Here is a 21,540-nt window from a genome sequence, read left to right as displayed (position 1 = left end):
AAAATTCATTTATACTAAATTTTATTTTACTGGAAATGAGTTATTAAAAAAGGAGACATTAATTTTTTCCAAACCAGGTTTGGAAATCAAGATGCTATTTTACGGGAAAGAGAATCAGACAAAGAAACCTTAACTATTTTTATCTGAGTATTCATGGATTTAAGACATGTAATCTAGTTTTCCCCATCTAAGGAAGCACTTTGCAGATTAGCAGTTAAGTACTGCTAATACAAATTATAATTGTGACAACATATATGTGAAAAATTGCAGAAGTTTTAGCCATCCTATTGATAAAGTTATCAGTACATAAAAGCAAAGATGAGATGCCACTACAGAACAAAATCCATGTAACCTTCACTTTCAAAAGAAGGAATTGAGAAGAACCCTGCAGGTCTGCTGGGAGCAGACATTGGTACAGGGCCAAAGAAAACAGAGCCTGTGCTCAGATGAGAAGAAAGTTAAGTCTACTTTCCCTCATCTCACTTCTCTGAAAGGAGACCTTTGGACAGTACAGGGACTTTGGTGAGTCACGAACTTCATCACTGTTTAATTTATCACCTGAAAAATGGGGTAACATAACACTTTCTCAAAAGCTGTCATAACAAGAGAAAATAAATCAGTGTCAATACTTCTCATTTATTTATCAAAACACAGTTGTGATATGCTATCAGGAAAGGTATGACGGAAAAGCAAATTATCATTTCTATGGTGGGGAGAAGATAGAGACAGTATGTTTAAAAAAAACATATAAAAATCTCTTTAAATGGGGCTGAGCAGTCAGGTATTTTTCAGTTGATGCAGTAAGGGATAGATGTCAGATGAAAGGATTTGTGAATTCATGTTAATGATGTTATTAAATACACTATTTCCATATGAGAATGTTTGAACAAAATGCCCAAGTAAATATTTTGACAGCTTTGTTTCACACTGAAAAAATGGTAGAAGTGCAAAGAGACAGAAGGTTCCAAAGTAAATCACTCTGCAGCTTTTATTGAAATATGCTTTGAGAGGTGTACTTGTGACCTTCCATAAAATTAATTCAAATATTTAGAAATACAAATAATCTGTGCCATAAAGAGCCATAAAGCAGGATTAGAATTCCCAATTCCATTTTTCTTCTTTGTTAAATTTAGTCACCATTTATGGTTATGGAAATTACTAAAGAAATCTCTTTCCTCTGTATAAACTAAATAGGACAATGAGCAGATTCTGAAAGATGGAAGAGCTACTGACTCCTACTGAAGAAAATTTACCATGGACCTGAGCTTTCCTTTCCTTCTCCACTCAAGCCATACATTAGTGCTTATCAAAGGGGTAAGAAAGCTACTCCAAACCCATTCCCTATAGGAAATACTTTATCCGGGATAATATTAATAGCTAAGCCATAAAAGGTTTGGTTCAGAGAAGGCTGTGTTAGTCCAGCTGCTCTTCCAAAGCTCAGCTGAATGAGTTGCATCATAAGCATTTACTAATTTGGCTGGAAAATCATGCAATCATTGATGTTTTTAAAACTTATTTCTGAATGAGTTGAAAATACCACAGAAATACTTGCAACATCTCAGAACCTCCAGGTATAACTAAGCATAAAAGTCTTAGAACCTGACCTGTCAGAACCTCCCAAACACCTATTTTGTCTCTAGAAACCAGAGCTGCTTATCCAACAAGCTGGATATGGCAAAATATATATCTGAAAATATTTATAAGTACCTAGGATCTTCATAATTCAATCCACAACTGTGGAGAGGACTTGCTAGAGATTATTAGAATGAAATTATTTTACACAGGGATTCTGTCCATCTGGAGCATTTCCAGGATAGTATTACAGATACCCAGAATATATTGCTAAGGTCTGTTTTCTTCCCAGAAATTCTTGGTAAAAATAGCTAAGATTGGCTCTGAGCCACTTAAAAGGGGTTTGTTGTTGTTGTTCTTTCTTTTGGTTGCTGTTTTTAGACTCTTCAGTAAATGATATTATTTGTCAGCATTACCTTGAACTGACAAGTTTATCTTCAGCAGCAGCTGAAGAAGCCTCGGTGCCCATTCTGGCTTAGAAGTGTTGTCACTTATAAATCAGCAACATGCAGTGCCTCTCATCTGCAGAGAGCCACAACTTCTTAATTCAGGCTCATCTGAGTGCTAACCTGGTTATTCAGTTTCCAGAGCCAAGTATTCCTGCACAAGCACTGTCTTCTGTTCAGTGCCAGTGCAGGCATCCCTTCACCATCTGCATTGCAAAATTACATTTGAATGGAAGACCTTTCTTTTGGTGAGCGCTCTTCACACAAAGTCTGGCTCACTCACTCTGGAGAGCTGTATTATTTATAAGTGGAAAAAGACGAGAGGGATAGATAAGGAACAGTAATCTGCATGATCTCACTAAATTAAGAGTAAAATATTCATGTGCTTCTTGCAAAGCAGTGAAATTGTTGTATTAGAACCATAAAAAGCAGCTAACCCAGCAAGAAGTTAATAACACTTTAAAAGCAATTTCTGCACAATCTGACATCCTGTGGATGTCATGTGGGGGTTAGAAAAACACTGGCATGTCTCCAACACATATCTACATATCACTTGCCATCAAGATACAGAAAAGTGAATCCAGAAGTCAATGACTCTATCACAGGGCATGAAAATCATCGACTCAGGCTGCCACCAGACATCTTGATTAAACAGGCAGAAGCTGAATAGTGCTGTTACTGAGAGTGTAGTGTGACAGTCACAGAATCCTAAATGCACAGTTTGAATAATCAGAGGATAATGAGAACACTGACACCTGGAAATGGGTCTCATAAAGCCAACTCTGAAACAGGAGCGTATCTGACTTGCTGCAAGGCTGAAGAAGGATGAGAAACCCTGAAAAATGTGTTACAGCTATAGTGGTATATTCTAAATGCCAACACTGTCATTTACACAAAGCTCAGTAATAGTTTGAGGGGAGAAGAAAAAAATCTTTTATTCTTCAGAAAATTCAATGTAAAATCTCATCATCCTATGGCTCAAAGATAAATCCAATGCTGTTGCCCACAAAGCAAAGCCAGAGTGAGAGTGAGCAGGAAGGAATCACAGACCCCCAGTCCCTTCTGCTGGAAGGCAGCTCCAGTAAAACCACATTTGTTTCCAGGTGTCACATTCCAGAAGGATCACAGGCACAGGAGTTCAAAGAAGAGCAACAGAGCACATCAGGGACTGGAAGGAGCAGTAGGAGAGGAAGGATCATGGATGTGCTGCTTCACTGGAGGGGCAGTGAGACTGAGAAACCCAGCACAGCCACCAGGATGGGAGAAATTATTTATGAGCCGTGGGGCAACACTATGATTTTAAAAAAACTTGCTTAATAACAGGTCCAACGCAGCAGAACAATTTTTCTGCCTCATATACCCTACCAGCAAACTTTGTCTTCTGCAGAAGATGATGTGCTTGAGCATAATAACAGGATAGCTTCTAAGCAGCACAAAATCTGTGGAGTGAATACACTCCCTCCACCTCCCCCCACCAGAATAACTGCTGGCATACCCACACCCTAAAAATAGGAAAGGTGTGGGCATTGCAACAGAGAGCTTTGTAGAGCTTGTGAGTAATGTCAGGGCTGCTAGGGAACTGCAAACAAACTGAGGTGGCTTCATCAGATGAAGTTACACAAGGGAGTGTAGGATAATGACAAGGTAACTCACTCTGAGCAAGCTGAGACTCCTTTGCCACCAACAGAGACAGTGGCTGCCTTTAAAATGAGGAAGATCTCATTTTCTTAACATCAAATGGAAAACCTGCAGCTTTAGAGACACGCTGCTTTAGGTCGAGGAGAGGAATCCCACTTAGAGGCAGGTCAGGCCCTGGTAAAAATTAGAAGTCAAGCAAGATAGAAACTTGGAGAAGTGCTAAAACAAATTCACTGATCTCTAGAGTATTAGGAAAAGTTCAAGTCTTTGAAATCAGATAGCAGCAAGTGCCTGCCCAAGTTCATATAAAACAGAACAACCCCAAATGCAAATTTATCCTGTATCTGACTCTGGATTCATGAGGCTTCTTGCAGAACTAATGAATATGACAAAATGACTAAAAGCATGTAGGAATAGATTAATTACATCCATAGTTAATGCTTGCCCCAGAACCTTTAAAAAATAACCCTGGGATTATTTAAGCAAAACTATTCCCCTTCACTATGCCCCTAATCTTTGAGGAATTGCTGCTCTTTCAAGACACCTTAAAGCCCCAATTGTTGAAGGGAATTCAGGAACACTGCTGTGTCTAATTACAACACTCACTCTTAAGTTCACACACTATTTTTGTTACTAGCTAATTGAGATTCATTACTTGAGCAGTTCTCCAATATTTTATGAAATTCAAGATAACTGATGAGCTTAGATAAATGCTGCACCTTGCAATCAGGAAGGAAACTCGATCTCAGTTTTGGAGAGCAGGGGAAGGAGAAATGCCATTAAATGCTAAAGTTAGTTGCTATCCAACCCAAGGAGTCAGTCTCTGGAAGGAAAAAAAAAAGACCTGTGTATGTTTAGATTTCTAGCTCATCAGTAATTCTTCATATCTAAAAGCTTAAGCTGTTGATGGTGAAACATCAACATCAGTGCCAAGTTTGAAATTAATATTGATATAAGCCAGCATCACTGAAAATTATTTAAATTCAGAATCAAGTATCAAAAGCCATCACTGACCCTGGCTAAAACAGTGAACTGTGAGAACTAAAACAACTTTGAAACATTATGAATCAACAAAGGAAACTAAATGTGACACAAGCCCACTCGAGGTGCTTTAAAATTAGAAACTTGTTTCCAACATTAATGAGCATGGCTGTGTTTGTGCAGGAGCTCCTCCAATGGAGTCACCTGCCCCAGGAGGGGTTAGATGAATGGGTCCGTGATTTCCTGAAGGGCCACCATCATCTGAGCTGTTTGGCCACAGATCTCAGATGTTGCTGCCCACTTTACAGCCCAGCAACAGCCTCTCCTGGTTCCTTCAAAAATCAGAAACTTCAGAGTGAACACTAATCCACCTCTTGATTCCCTTCTCCAGATAGCCTCTACTCCAGGAGGAGTAAAATTTTATAATCTTTTTATATGCTATTTCTATTTCTACATCTATATAATATATGACATACATTATAAAAATAGCAAACTATAAAAAAAAAAGCTTCCAGCAACAGCCCTTAAATTTCTGTATTCTTTGAAAGGAAGAACAACATTTCAGCTTTAAAATCTCCCAGGCTTGGCACTGTTTGTAATAAAGTTTGACTGAGGACCAGGATCTGTTTCCATTGTGCAAACCCAGCAGATAAACAACTGCCCTGGGTTGTCCAGGGCTGTCAGCAGTGCTGCCACCAGGCTCAGCAAAAACCACCTTGGGATCTGCAGAGTCAGATGATTTCCTCACGCCATGGGAAATTCTGCCTGTCTCTCACTTTTCTGTTTCTGTAACATGCCCTTGGTTTGTGTTATTCTAGAAGCATCTTTTTACTTTAAAGAAATCTCTGACATTCTTTGAATCTTGCCTGAATTTAAATTAGGCAATGAGAAAAATAAGATCTATATAAAGAAAAGTGACATATACTAACAGTATGGCATAAATAATTTCATAAATATTTGTACTTCAGCACCTTATTTTTCAAATTTTAGTACATGATAAATAGTACTGCAAGGCTTAGGTAATTCACAGCACACATCCAGATAATATTATCTACTATTTCTACTTCAGATGATATGAATCTTGTAATTTCACATTCCTTTAGTGAGGTCTTTTCAGATCTCTCTCTCTATTCCTTTGATGGGTGATGGAGAAATCCATATGTGCAGATCCATACAGCAATGAACTTTCCAAGGCAAACACAAGAACAGCAGCTTCTAGGAGAGGGTGGCTTGCCAAGACAAACAAGTTCTGCCAACATTTTAACACCACAGAAGGTCAGTTAGGTTATAATTAAACCTAATTACCATTCTCTAGAATTGCAACATCTTCTCACTTGAAGTCGCCTAGTGCTCAGAAAGGATGAATTTTTATTCTAGATTTTCCAAGAATCACACTAATCAGACAATGGAGTATTTCCTTTAAATCTGAATCATCACTTACCATCATAAAGGAACAAGGCATGTCATCATTAAAAGGAAGAGATTTGAGTACTTTATTTAACCACTATTACTTCATCAATCCTGCTTTTCCCTATTCCTCTGAATTAATTCCCCATTCCTCTGAAGTAACTGGGGTTTTTTTTTCCTTCTGTTCAGTACCACTCTGGGATTTTTCCATTATTTCACTTTTTTTTTCTCCCCCAGAGTTTTATAACCTTTCTCCTTCAGCTCCCTACTTTTAATCCTCTCTCCATCTACAGATCTTCCTGTGTGCTCCCTGGGCAAGCTGGGGATCTGACAGCAGTAACTTTTCTCTGCCAACTGCTGCCTTGGAAGAGAACTGTGCTGGGAACCACCTGAGCTGAACTCATCTCACCAAGAAAAAGATGAGATAAAAATTGGTAAAGCAAAGACTTTTTTTTCTCTCCCTTTTTCTTTTCCACACAGGCCAAGAGAAAGTGAGAGGGGGGATAAAATAGGAGTCATTTGGCTGCTTTTCCTCCACCAGGACTGTAAACCTGGTCATGCTCAGCCTGGTTTCATTCAAACGAGTAAGGAGCTGATCTGGGCTATCAAAGTCACCCAGCTCACAGGGGAGACCCTTCAGATCCTCAGGTGCAGTAGCTGGGGGCAGCTGGAATCAGCTCCTGTTGCACGTGGCCATGCCATTTGCATGGTGAAAAAAGCATCTCCCAGCTAGGATGGCCTTCCAATAAAATGATAATTTGATCCCTCTGGAGACTGGAAAGCATCAAGGACCATTTGTCTTTAGAATCAAATAACAAAGCTGGAAAACTGGCAGACCTGCTCAGCCTGTGGCACACTGTGCCAGCAGTGGGGACCCCAGCAGAGGGGGCACAGTGCTGCCAAGGGGAGCCAGGGCCTGTGTGCAGCCCTTGGAATCCTGCTGCAGGGCTGCCCTGCAGGCAGCAGGAAGAGCAGGATGCAGTGAGCAGCCCTGCCCTGCACACCGTGTGCCTGATTCCTGCCATCAATGCTCTCTTCATTAACTCCCCTCGACTGACAGCACGAGGCACAGCTCTGTACAGCTGGGCTCTCCTGCTGCAAACAGTCCCTCAATAAATAACAATGACAGTTCCAGTTATCACATGGTACATTGAGTTCCACCTGTCCTACAAGAGATGCACATGCCATCAGGCAGCTCACATGCCACTTCACTTACCCACGCTTCTGTCATGGAAGGCCTTTATTGTGGGTGGGGCAAAACACAAATCCACAGCACTCTTTTGTTTGCTTCCAATTATATTAATTTCTTGCATCTATAAGATTTATTTATCCTCCCACAGATTATTCATGCCTGTAGCCCTGCAAAAGCATGTAGACTGAAATCCTTCACCCACTTGAGATGCTGGAGAGCTTGCAATGGGTTTCCAGAACCTGGATTTTTGTCTCCCTTCCCCAGCAAGTCTATTACTTCTTGGATACATTTAAATCCAGTTGTTTCTTTTGCAGTTTTACTGGGTTGAAAAAAAGGTTTGAGGTGTAAGAGGACTAAGATGTTTTTCTATAACTAAAAATGGTTCAAGATGGTCCAGGCACATTTGGGGCTAGAATGGTGACTATGGCTGTGTTTGCCTGGCAGTTCAGCATCTTATAACTACTCCTGTTAAGTCTACAAAATTCAAATTGTCTGTTGCTGAAATAATCCCTCACAACCTATTGCTGCACATACAACCCATAGACTCTGTATGACAAGACCAAATTACAGAGCTGGTTTTCTATTTCAGAGTAATTTGGTACAGGTTAAGTGAAACTCCAGAATCAAATTTGTTCAAATATTAGTTCAAATAGAATTTCATATTCTCCCATGTAACAAGGCAAAAATCCATACAGATAACAGTGGAATAACAAGCAAAACCCTACAACTTGTTCCTTTACTTTCCAAACCTGAATACATTATCTGGAGATCCACCATTTACCAGAGCACACATACCAGAGAGCAGGCTGAGCGGACGGTTCAAAGCTAACTGTCAATCCATTTGCAGTTCAAAACACTGGTGAACTGCTCCAGCTGTTTTCCAGATCAAAATATTATTGTCATTTTGCTATCTCTGCATGCTGAGGGTTATGTAACAAAAATGCACATGTCCCTCTGCCTGGAATGCAATTAATTTCCTCCCTCCCCACTGCGAGTGGTAAGTAACAATTCAGACAGTCTGGATGCTTCAGTTTTGAGCACAGGCAGGGATGCAACCCTGGATTAATTCCATGTGGTAACCCACTATTTGTAACATGCCAGTCTTCTGGAGGTCTTACAGCCAGGGTATATTTTGCAGTTTGCAAAAAAAACCATTATCTTCCTTTTTGTACACGACCTCCTTACTGTCTGTGGGGCACCCTGAGCACTTCGCTGCAGTTCTTTAGTTTAAGCACAGACTTTGCTTTATGCTGGAATTTTAAGTCTTCTAATAAGTGTGCTAACTGGGTGAAGGGATTGCTAACAATCTGAAATCAGCCACTATACTTGCTGTACACTTTGGTACGCAAAAATCAGTCATTGTACACTATTAACTTTAAAACAGTGGCAAAATCCCATCTTAATCTACAAATATCCAAACATTCTGCAGGTAGTTGAATTCAGACTCTGTAAGGCTTAACCACTCCATGGAATTTGCTTATATAAAGAGAGCAACTGGAAGTCCTTTGCCCAGAACAGCACACTCAAGAAACAAAACTCATTTTCTCAACTCAATCTTTTTTGGAATGTGCCTTTCATCTCTGTAAGTGCAGGCTAAGCCCATGATATTTATATAACAACCATAAGATCTTCAGGACAGGAGCTGCCCTTCTAGAAAATGTTTGCACCATACTTAACTTCTCTCTGCTGTTGCTGTAACAGAAACACAATGGGGTGATCAACTGTCCTCCAGGGTGTCAACTGAGATGAAACATTAACTTAATACTTAACTGCAGCAATTTCCTTTAATGTGTTATTGCTTGGTACAGCTTGCTCTGGGTTACTGGTTTACAGCTTACTTCTGTAGGCAGCACCTGCAGAGGTTTTACTGTTCTTACCTGGTTAAATAGGCCAGAGCCCGCTCACATCCCGATGGCTTTTTGGGCTCCACCTTTTTAATGGGGATTCCAGCTTCCCTCATCAGCTGTTTCTCCTTCTTCTTGCGCTCTTTTTTTAATTTTCTTTCCAGTTTCCTCTTTTCCTCTGGAGTAAGTTCTTCCTCTTCCTCTGCAATAAGCTCTTCCTCTTCTTTTGTAGCCTGAAATAATTAACATTTAAATGAAGTGTTTTAGCTTTCTATAGGAAAATGAACAAAACATGCATAAATGTAATTAAAGGGCACAGGTAATATTTAAAACCAGAAGGTTCTGGTTTCATATTTTTACTGTTCACCATACTTCCATCACCTCTCTGCTATGCCCAACTTCAAGAACTGCAAATGCTGCACTCAGGGAGATCTGTCAAACTGCCCTCTATAGATGCTGATACTGCTCTGAGAACTACAGGAACCTTCACCTATGTATTAAACACCATTTCTAACACTTCTTGTGCTGTTTGCTCTCCCACACTCAATCCTGAGGAGGGCATATGATCAGCAGAGGCTGTTCCACAGGGGATGTTTTTTCAGCACACAAACATTTCAGTGGAAGCAGTAAGGTTTCCTGAAGATCCTCAGTTTGTGTTTCCTGTGTAAGCACGCACTTCCCTGGATTGAGGAAACCTCTGTCTGCCATGCAGAGGCTTCATCTCAATTATGCCAAGGGCAAAGATGTGACAACTCCCTCCTTCATCCAAGACCTCTTGGAGATCCTTCAGCAATCTTGAGGAAACATATGCACAATCTTCAATAAACATACACAGATACATATCTCACAAAGGTTGACATTTCTTTAGGTTTGCAGACAGAACAGTTAATCATTCACATCTAAAACCATATTACCATAAATATGTGCATCAGTATATCCCAAATGAAAATAAATATTTCACATACAGATGAAGAGCTTTAAATAGTTTATCTGACTATAAACACTGTGTTTATCCTGGAAAATCCAGTGTGAGATTATGTTGTGTAGAAATAAAATGCTGTTCCATAGCAAGATGAGATTCATTGCAGGCATTCCCAGATATCTAAGAGAGGTACTTGCCAGGTTTGGTCCTCTGCTAGAGCCTGGGACACCCATGGAGGCCAACTGGGTGAGAAAGAAATGCTCTTCCTTCTCTCCCTGCTGCCCCCTCACCTGTTCAAGGAATCTGTAACTGGAACCTGAATGGACGAGAAGATCAACTGCTTTATAGCAAGATTGGTTAAAACCACTTTATAAGTTCACAAATCCTTGGTGTTACATTAATTTGTGTCAGTCAAGGGCTTTGAAACACAAATCCAGACACGGAGCTAAATAATGTTATTCTTGCTGACATTCAACCAAAGAATGTTAAACAAGGCAATACCTGAACACAATCTTATTTGCCAAAGACACCTGTTGGGGTTTAAACATTTGTTCAGTGTCAATTCACCTATCATCTAAGATGACTCTGACTCATCTTTTCAACTTGGTGTTTTCACAGACCAGAGAAAGGTTAAGAAAGCAAAAATCAGAACTAATGGAAGCAGAACACTAAAGTGAAGTTGCTTTTTCTTGTTAAAAATACTTTTTAAGTACTTTTATGGAAAGGCCAGCATTCATTGCAAACACATGCAAAAAAGCAACATATGCTGCATTAGTATAGAAGACATTTTATAGTTCATGCTGAGAACAAAATAATATTTAGGGCGAAGGTAGAACTGAATTGTTACACAGGAAACAACGTTTTCATTTGAAAAGCCACCCTGGTACTTACTAAAATAACAATCCAGCCACACAAAGCCCTAGAAAACACTGAGGGTGGTCATTTATAAAGTGTTTGTAAAAGATTACTACAGCAGCTGTCCAACAGACGACACACTACAGTTAATCTTCTTTTAAAAATAATGTAATGAATTTGTTTACTTTTCTGTGAGCCATGAAGCTTTCAAATAAAGTGACTGTGGCACATCATTAGAGCCAGTCTGATAAAGAAGCCTCTGCTTCTTCATACTTACAGTAAATGCATATCTTGGTAACTTCCCTTCCCCCCCCCCCCCCACATTCCTTGCATTATCAAAAAGCTTTTTATCCTTCTCCCTGACCGCTCCATTAAAAACAAAACAAGTTGCTCCCTCTCTGTAGGTCCCAACGTAAATACCAAGCCCTAACAACGTTTGTTTCCAGCATGGATGGGTTGGGGGCTGTCTGACACAAGAGCATTGTTCTCCTGCAGGGCTGTCCTGGCAGGAAAGGGTCGGGATTTACAGCTGGAGGCACCTTCTGCTCCCCCACAAGATCATCCAGGGAAAACTGGATCAATCAGCTTCTGCCTCCCAGCACAGGTACTGACAGAGTCCTCACAACAGCTCAAACAACTTGTCCAGTTCCAAATATACTTTTATCCATCCATGTCAACTTGGTTAATTTAATAGGATGTGCCACTGTCTGCCCTAGACATGTTTTTAATTTGAAAACCTCAGGTTTTATGTGCTTCAGAAAATACCTATGTTCTGTGGTGTAGTCCCTACTGAAGCTGAGGGTGATATTATCAGTGAGGGTAATTTAAGAGAAATTTATATAAAAAAAACCTTCCCCCAAACCTGGGGACTTGAAAGAAAACAAAACCAAACCTTCCACTGGATCTTAAATCCTAGCTATATTTATTATTTATTAATCTATTGATGCACCTCTCGTTTCCTTAAATAGAGAGCCTGGGATTTTAATTTTGTTTTCCCCAAACCCTTAGTGTGACTGTTCATCTGGAAGATGTTTGTGACCCATTTGGATTAAGAGTTTTAGTGTTATGTCATTATTTAAACTTAAAAAACCCAACCAACAGGACTTCATTGTTCTGAGGTCATAAATATTCCATGTTGTCTCCTTCTATATTTATAAAGTGACATCACAATTTGTAGTGCTACAATTTAGCCTTAACTACAACATTGTAAAGTCCCTATTTGAGCATGTGAGACACTTGTTTATTGACATGATAGATTTAAACCACATGCACACAGAAAAACAGCACTTGCTTATTTGCAAAGCCTGCTGAGAGCTACCACACCACCTTGGGTTGTGGGCTCATTAGATCTCAACCTAAACAAGGTCAGGCCAGGTCAGCACACTTGAATGAATGACATTCAGAGGAAAGCCAGTGTTTTCTTGTGATTAAGGAGGTGGGAGTCTTCCACTTGTAAACATTCCAGAAGGCCTGAAAAGGTGCTAAAAGGGATATTGCCACTGGATGCCATTTTTTGAGTGAAAGGCAGACCCCCAAATCTTTCACACTTATGCTCATAGAAGCCCATGTCAGCTTTGCAAAGGCACAGAGATATGAGCAAGCAAATTCCCAAAGTTTGTATCATACCGTGTCCATCTGCTGGCAAAGTGCTGTGGGTGCCAATACACTGCCTTTCATCAACGCCAGTCTCCAACTTTCTGAACTGTGTGTAAATATAGCAATATGCTCTAAATAGTCCAAGACATCTGACTCAAAATAGCTGCAGGCTTCAGCTGTATCAGTTTTAGATGCCAGTTCAAGTTTTCCATCATTCCTTGTAATCTGGAAATATTGCAGAAATTTGAAACATTTTATAAATGATCCTTAGAAGTGAGCTTACAATCATAAATGGAGAGCCAGTTCACACAGACAGGAAGTGTTTAATACTATAAAGCAGCCCTGCTAAGCAATACAGGACAGAGAAATACAACTAGAACTGCAAGAGAAACCAGCAAAAAGATGTACAGGTTCTCTTGAAGATACCTGACCCTTTTTTATTTCAATGAAAGTGGCAGAACCAAACAGGTGTTGTTTTTGAGGGCAGTTTTTGTATCTGCATAAAAGCTTCTACTCCCAAGGGACTATGAACTGCAGTAGCTGAGCAAGCAGCACCAAGAAGGGAATAACAGCACTAATAACAGCAAACTAATTGTGTTGTGCTTCCACAGAGCACTAAGTGTATTTTTAAATTTGCTTCCAGTCCTTGATCGCTTCACACTTAAGTAGAACTGAAGACATCTCCTAAAGACTTCTATTCCTAGTCCTCACTCCTTCAAAATTCCCACATTTGGACCCCTGGCTGTCCATGGCCAGCACAGAATAATGTTGGCAGAGTCAGAAACTCTGAGGAATTGCCACAGTGAAAAGAATACTCATCTATGACATTCTGCCTTTGGGATTCGCCTCTGTAGGTCTGAACTTCCTGCCTGATCAGGATTTTGGCTTTGCTGCCAAACCTAGAGAATGAACCACAAACCAAGCCATAACACCAAATTCACTATTTATTAGAACCAGTGAATCCAGCTCCTCCAAAACCAATATCCTTTCATCCTTTTCTCAAAGTGCAGCACAAGAAGTCTGTACAACAGCAAAGCAAGCAACAGCAGAAATTCAAAGAATTAAATAACAGTGACAAACATATAAAAAGGGCATCAAATTTTTGAACTCCAGGGAGTTCAAAATGGAGGGGAAATGGATTATATGGCTTATTTCATAGTAGGAGCATTGTATCACCTTGTTTGTTCATGAAGCTCATGTTATTTCATAACTTCTAACATAGAGAAATGTCAAAAGGGGATTTGTTCACTGACCAAGAGCTACTGACACATCACGTAATGGCTTCTGCTAGGAGCAGCCTTTTGCCCCCCAAATGCCCCGTGGACGATATCAGCATGCAAAACGTCCTGTTTCTGCCTCACACAATGCACATGAACCCAGATAAATAACTGGCCATCTGCCAGCCTAAAACCAAAAAGCAGAATCTATAAACACAGATCAAAACCCACAGAGAAGAAAGGCTGGCAGACCCTTAGACAAAAGGTTCATAAAAGAAAGATTGACAAATTATTTACTATCCAAGGCTGGCCAAAGAGTTGTGCTACAACTACAGCTAGAGAATTTGCATAAAACAGTTCAAGGCCATACTGAATTTAAATAATTATCTTCTACTATTTAGCATTCCATGAAAAGAAAAAGTATGACCAGAGAGGGAATATGAAATTTCATTATTGTGCAGAAAGCAAATTTTAAATGAAAAGCAACATGCAGAAGTACTCTTTAAACAATGTCTGTAGTGCTTACAGAGGAAGACCTTTTACCAATTATATACTGCTCAAAGAAAAATACAGAATTTTTCAGGAAAGCAAGGTGTTTGTAGAATCTAACTCCTCACAACAAAAACACTGGCAGTAATTTATATTAAGTTGATTAGAAAAGCTTTCTGCAGATTCAACCCAGGCAGAGAAGCCTCAAACAAGTTCTGCAGGAAACCAGATTGAAGTAAGAACTGCCTTTTTATCTTTCTGTTCCAGGAAAGGATTCTTTGTGTGGTCATGTAGATGTTGGGATTTTGTTGGTTTTTTTTTTTTTAAAGCCTCGTTGTGTATACAGCTACAGTATCTCAGGAATACAAGTCATCAGGTAGCACCCTAAACTTGCAGCTGTAATTTAGAATAGATGCACCTTGATGAGCTTGAAACCTGGTTTAATTTACAACTGTGTGATCTTTGCATGTCTCAGATTTACAGCCCCATTGTGAAGAGCACAAAAAGTGTTATCATTAGCAACTGCTGAATAAGAAGATATTGAACAATCTACAAAATACATGAATGCATTTACAGGCACACAGAATACACAACTTAAAGAATGCAGCTTGTTGAATTCCACTTTATAGACTGTTAGTCCTATAAAGTACATACTCCTGTACTGTGGCAGATTAAGTTCTGAGGCATAAATTAGGATCGTATTGTATTTCTCATTTTTCTCCACCAGTATCACAGCCCTGAAGCCCTGAGTACAACAGAAATACCTGAGACACCACCACAGCTGCAGACTCAGGGAATGCAGTTTTGCTTCATTTACAACTACAGTGCAGCCAGGAATTTTCACATATTTGCTGAAGGATTTTGCTTACTCCCCTACTCTTAATTAAACCGTGTTAAGCAATCAGGAGAACATGGAACTGAAAAAAAAAAAAAAAAAAGGAACCCCCCTCAGAAATCATTTGTATCCACATCCCTGTGGCTTACACACAGCCCTTTTAACCCCTCCCCAGAAACGCAGAGGAATTTTAATAGAAGGAGCACGAGACTGTCGCAGCACTCTGCGTTTTCATTGCCACCAAAGTCGCCCCCTTTAGTGGTGCTGACAATTTCTTCGGAGGCTTAAAAAGGCTTTGGGCTGTGAGAGGAGGTAGAAGCAGAGCAGAGGCTGTTTTGAAATCCTTGCTGGAGAATTAGAAAAAAAATAAATAAACCAACACCAAACCACGAGCTCGATCTCCTCCAATGAAAGAGGTACCACAGGGTGTAGGCAGGTTGCCAGGCGAGCTCGGCAGCGTGACCGCACTGCATTGAGTTTCTTTAATGAAAGCCAGGAAAGAACACATTACACAGTGTTTCTTCTGAGAGCCAGCGAGCCTCCAGTGATTGAAATCAATAAAAACAGTCGGCAAGGGGCCCAGTGGGGGAAGAGAGAAATCTCCACTACAGCATTCAGTTTGCTTTCCACTTTCTCCCTCCCCCTCTAAAGTTAAACTCCGAAGATCACCATGACAAGCTACTTCGCTTCCAGCGCTGGGAAGACGCTGGTGGGGATTTAAAGGAAGCGAGCGCTTTCCTTCGCCTCCCTGCCTTCGCTCTCCCCCCAGCGCGAAGGAAATGAAAGGCTTGTTTGGAATTTGAATCTCGTCTGGAAAAACTTCATTGGACAAGTGCATCGTTCTGCATTTCAGGAAAGGGATGGATTTTACGGTCAGAGAATGCTAAAAGGTGAGAGGGGGAAGAAAAGCAGGAATCTGATCCAGCCGGAGCCCACGAACAGGGTAGGATGTCCAAGCCGGCGGAGGGGACCTCTGGAGCTGTGGAACGGACTGCGAGCAAGTGCCTGAGATCATCCACATCCTGAGGCACCTGGAACACTGGGAACACGTGACGGACACACCAGCCCAGGTAAGCAGAACCTGCTTTTGACAATTCCCTGTCCCGCGTCCGAAAGCCCAGAGACCCTTCTGCTCCAGCCTGCACAGTGTGCCCCACGTCCGCCCTCGTTAACCTCGGGCGACTTAACGCTAAGCTTGTCCCGTCTGAGAACCGTGTCAGGCCACTAATCCTCACTGAACTACAAACCGTGCACAAAAGCCCTTTGTTTACCCGTTTTGTGTTGAATTTGCGAGCTGACAAGGTAGGACAGAGCCATTGCGTAAGTGCAGCCCCCCCAGGAGCTGCCGCTCCACGCGGGCCGCTCTGAGAAGGGGAACACGGCTGACACCGCACGCTGGAGCTGCCTGTGATCTGAGGGAGCGCCAGTAATGGATTTCTAATATGGTCCATATTTATCTATTTTATTTATGTATTTTAATCACCATAGCAGCCACATACAGAACATACTTGCACCGAGTTCCATGTGCTGCACCGCGACTCGCAGCAGCGTGCACGCACGGGGGCTAGGCTGATTGTTTTGTCAAAAAGAACTTGGCAATTAGTTGTTAACACAGCCAAGGGGGATTTCTGGCACGTTGTTTAGGAACGACCGACACAGGTTTATGCACCACATGAGTATTTGCCTTTACCCTAATGCAAACAGGCTTTATCCCCAATAAAAATGGGGAAGGCACAGATAACAGCTGTAGATTACAACACTCTTCTCAAGTTTTTGGCCAACTTCAGATGATTTACGTAGACCTCAGTGAGACACAGAGAGTAAAATCAAAGCCTGCCTTCCACAAGGCAAGCAAAAATAATGCTAGCTCCATCTCTTCTCCAGCAGAGGCAGGAATTCACTGGGAGAGATAATAAATAGGTGCCTGTGGAGCAAGAGCAACAGTGCTTGTCCCCCTCACGCTGGGCATCGTGAGATGTGGACAGCAACACAGACGCTCACTGCTGGAGAAGGACTGGATGCCTCCACTTCTACTTAAATGTCTCAGAACCTCTTTATCCACCGCCTGTAGGGCACGAAGTCTGAAGGTAGAAAGAAGAGACTCCAGCTCAGTACCCGCAGACAGAATGCATGAATTCAGTACAGCAAGCGCAGATGTGCATCTGCAGGTGCAGTGTCGCACTTTCCTTGGAAAACACACACTTTTAAAGGGTCATTTTGTTATTTGCATGTCACACAGAAATGGATGACTCACCCACTTAAAGAATGACCGGGAGAACATCCCCATGACCAAAAGTAAATGCCATAAGTTGAAGCATGAACTGTTCTAATAAAGCTACAAAAATAGCTCAGGCAGTATTTAAATAGTAAGAAGTTTCTAGACCAATTTATTAATCCAGTTTTGAACTTTTCACACGAAAGGATCACAAAATTATAGCTGAAGGTGTAATAAAAGAACAATCATTTACAACAAAAAAGCAAAGTTATGATTCATAATAGAATAGGATCCTACATGAAGTTCTGGGCATACCCACAGACCCAGAATTCATTTTGCAGAGTCAGTTGTCTGTTTTGCCTCCCCTGCACAGATCCTTTGCAGAAATGACAGCACCTTCATAGCTCAGGAATCACAGCAGTCATTCCCACACCAATCAACAAGTCTGCTTTGCACTGCTCTTGGAGCTAAATTTATCCTTATGCAGAGGAACTCATTAAAGTCTTTATTTAACAGTTCAGACAAGGAAAGCTTAGGTGGGACTTACACAACGCATACTGCTTGTACTGACATTCTCAAGCTCAAGTGATATTCCTCCCCATCACTCCCTCAGCAAAAATAGAATTATTACCTTTAAAGTGTGGGATATTTTTGTTCACATTGATGCATTTATCAGAAGCCAAGTGGCACGAGTGACCACTGTTAATGGAATATCTTCTTTTCAAACACACAACATAGAAAGAAATGTATTTTCTCAACCAGAAGTTGTGATCAAATACAGATATTCCAGCAATCATACCAGGGTTTTTCAGGCCTGCCAATGTTATTATAGCTGATTCTGTGCACGGTGACCTATCCTTCAGACTGTTCCTCTGGAAGAATCCCATGTTGCTTTGCTGAGTTGGGTACAAAAGAAAAGAATTATTGGGAGTCAATTTCTCATGTTTCTACCAGTCTTGGAGGTCCCATATCAACAGGAGTGCTTTGTCCTCAGTAATGAAACACATCTTCATCATAATCAAGAGTTCCTAATAGTTCATTAGGCAATTGTCCTTACAGCAATGCTTTTTGGTAAAAGAGCTGTTTGAAAACAGTTCATAAGGTTTTGAAACAGTCAGAAAAGTATATGGAAGTATTTTAAAGGTGGAAGGACAAACACTTCATTTTAATATCCCCCACTGAAGTCTTTATGAAGGAAAAGATCTGGGATTATAAAAACAAGCTGGATGACCATTCAAAAAATGCTGAAATTCAGCATTGAAGGTGCAAACATGAGAGTCTGTGGAACACCTGGACAGCCTGTGTTCAGTGAAACAGTATTCATGCCTGCACTGGGGGGAAAAGACTTTTGCCATCTCTTTCAAATGAACATGATCTGACACTTCTTGAATATGGTAAAACTTCAAGGTGTCTCCTTTCCTATTTATACCAGTGGTTCATGTTCACAGTGCTGGATTCAGTCAGCTGAGTATATTTAGTTTGCTCAGTCTCAAATTGACAGCTTCTCTGTAATGTACCCATTCTGACTTAAAAATGGAACATAATTAACATACAGCTGGAGAAGATACATTTTTGGCATTTATGGGAAAGATTAGTGAAGCTGAAGATTAAATATTAAGTAGAAAATAAATGGCTATTGATCCATAGGAAAGGTGGTTTTCCCCTACAATTCAAATGGGAATCCTTGTATTTGACTTAGGAAGACATTTTTAGTTAAAAACAAGGTCAACAAAACCCATAAAAAACTTCCTACCTCCTTACCAACAAGCTGTCACTGTCTTCAGCTGCAGAGTTAACAGGAAGTATAGCTACAGGGCATGAATGTCCTGGGACATTCACACTAATCTCAAACCCTCCATATTCTCCCAGACTTAGCAGAACTTTTTCTCCTTGATTTCTTAATAAAAACCAATGCCAGTTTTAGTCAGTTATACCAAGATCTTCTTCAAAACCTAGCTAAACATTCCAGAATGTGTTTTCATCCATACCTGCATTTATATACACTCAGCTGCACATGCACACGTAGGCAGGAACATGCAACTTTCAATTTGTGATGAAGAAGACCCAAGAGAAGACACTCAGGAAAATGGAGTGGGCAGGATTCATTTCTGTAGCAGAACGGGATCATTTCATGATTCAGTCGCCCTAAAATAGACACCCACAGCAGCACTTGGAACATGAGCAGCCTCTCACACTGTCCTGCACCTTCATCCCGAGCATAAGGGTATCAACAACCTCAGCACAGCTCCTTCCTCTTGGTTTGCTTTAAAATCAGCTAAATGGTTTGGGAGACAGAGGACTGGACCCTCAGTTTGGTTGAAAAAAGAGAGACACTTTTAAACAAAATAAGGAAGAAATGAGATGGGCATTACTGATTTTTGCATTTGACTTCCTGCCTAGTGATAACCAGAGAGGGATGATTGAGATTGAGACAATTAATTTGTGTGAAATGATCCTTTTTCTAAATATATATCATTTCCACTAAAAAACCTTAGAACACCTGCATGCAGAATTTGAAAATGTTTAAAGTAACAAGTACTATAAAACTGTATTTCAGTCACAGTTCAGTTGCCACTGAACATCCTGTTTTAAGAAGTTCTTTCTCAAGGAGAATGGTAGAGGAGGAATGTTTTTAAGAGCTGGCAGGAATTACACAATCAAACTTTCCTTCAGGTCTGCGTGCTGCTCTTTAAATCCCCATGAGCAAGTGCAAGTGGTACTTTACATGACTGGTAGGGAGTAAGAATTTGAATTTGTTTGTAAGTTTAAAATGGTCTCCTGAAAGTTCCTTAAGAAAATTCCATCCATAATTTTGAAAGTCTTTGAAAATAAAGTGCAACCCATTCCAAAATCCTATTTACTTAGCAATGCTCTACATGCTTTCTGTTCTTCTGAGCTCTCTGGTAACTATACATCTGTGATAACAACTCTTAAGCTCTCCAAATTTATCACACAGCTGAAAATACTGAAATGACATCTGGTTTTTATAGCATCAGGTGTGCCTTCATTATGCGTTTGTGAGGCAGAGCAGAAAATTGAAAAACAATTATGATTTAAGAAGCTAAATTAAAACCTGTTGACTGTTTAGTAAAAATGCTCCATAAAACCTGATGGTATTCCAGCAGACCACACTGAAAAGCATCATTGTAAAGCAGCACAAAACAAGGTGTTGGTAGTGTTTGCTTATTTTTGAATTAAAGCATCTAGAAAATGATCTTAAAATCAAATTGTATTAATTTGCATTTCAATAATAAGTAGCTTAAGCATATTTATAAAATAAGTACTTGAATTTACACAGACAGAATTTACAACTCATGATAACTCTAAAGCCAGGCTTTACCTGCTGAATTTATATTTTACATCTTTGATAAACCAAATATAAATACAACAGGAAGTGACAGCTGCCCACGTAATTTTAAAGTCAAGTACAAAACAGAGTGGAAAACTACAGATGAAATAATATGTGAAATACAGAAAGCCTGGACTCGGCAAGGGGAGGATTAAGTTTATCACATACCTGTTCTGTTATCATGTAATTTTGCAGGGATCAAAAGAAAGTTTTAAGATAGGAACAACAAGGAACTTCTTCATGGCACACAGGGCAGCACAGGACTGGAGATGGTCATTAGAGAACGCAGATGGTCAAAGGTAAATGTTTGAGTTGTTACTGAACCAAGAGTCAACACTTCCATAGTGCACAGGGATAATGGCTAGAGTGGGATTAGACTGCAGAGCTTTGGAAGTGAAGTAGTTTGTGCCTGGTGGAAAAAAAAGGGGAGCAAAGGAAGAGAGAGACTAACAGCAAATGGAGGGTCCATCTCAAGGGAAATCCTGATCTTCAAAACAAAATTTAAAAAAATTAAGTAGTCTGGAAAAAAGCCAAGATGTCATAATTCATTGCTGAATGGCAACAGAAAAGCTTTGTATTTCTTTTTATAAATGCAAATAAAATGTACTTTGAAACAGAAAAATTAAACTAAAATCAATATGAAAATATTCTGCCTTAATGAGAAACATTCCATTATTGTGAATGTGAAATGGGCAAGCAGATATGATACTTCTCTGTTGAAGACTGAAGTAAAAGTCAATATGTTTCCTAAAACATGTTAAGTAAAATTGCAGTCTCCAAAGGAGAAAAAAAAATCATGTTTCACAAAGAAATTTCCTTATCTTTTCTTTTTTTAAACTTTCTTCAAAAAGTAATACTTTCCCTTGCAATACTGGGAGCTAAAATTGTACTGGAAGGTCATAAGGTAGAAAATGGAGATAAGATCTCCTGCCAGGGATGCAGGAAGCATGGTTACTGAAATGTGAAGTCAAGGACAACAGGG

At 40.2% G+C, this 21,540-nt stretch overlaps 2 protein-coding genes across 4 annotated transcripts in view; one reads left to right on the top strand and one right to left on the bottom strand.

Moving 5' to 3' along the window:
• The window catches only part of CHLSN (cholesin), a 138,988-nt gene that overhangs the window by 34,807 nt on the left and 82,641 nt on the right, over positions 1-21,540 (bottom strand). Inside the window, exon 3 of the mRNA XM_084216249.1 lies at positions 9,114-9,313. Within this exon, the coding sequence (XP_084072375.1) occupies positions 9,114-9,313 (200 nt within the window). The remainder of the gene's footprint in view (positions 1-9,113; positions 9,314-21,540) is intronic.
• The window catches only part of GPR146 (G protein-coupled receptor 146), a 48,508-nt gene continuing 42,469 nt past the window's right edge, over positions 15,502-21,540 (top strand). For all 3 annotated transcript variants that reach the window (XR_014616538.1, XM_084216344.1, XM_084216342.1), the window contains exon 1: positions 15,502-16,064. The gene's annotated coding sequence lies outside the window, so the exon portion shown is untranslated. The remainder of the gene's footprint in view (positions 16,065-21,540) is intronic.

Source organism: Fringilla coelebs (assembly GCF_963513975.1).
Source record: "Fringilla coelebs genome assembly, chromosome: 16".
NCBI classification, from domain to species: Eukaryota; Metazoa; Chordata; class Aves; order Passeriformes; family Fringillidae; genus Fringilla; species Fringilla coelebs.
Note: the sequence above shows the minus strand (reverse complement) of the source record. Positions and strands in the feature narration are given on the sequence as shown.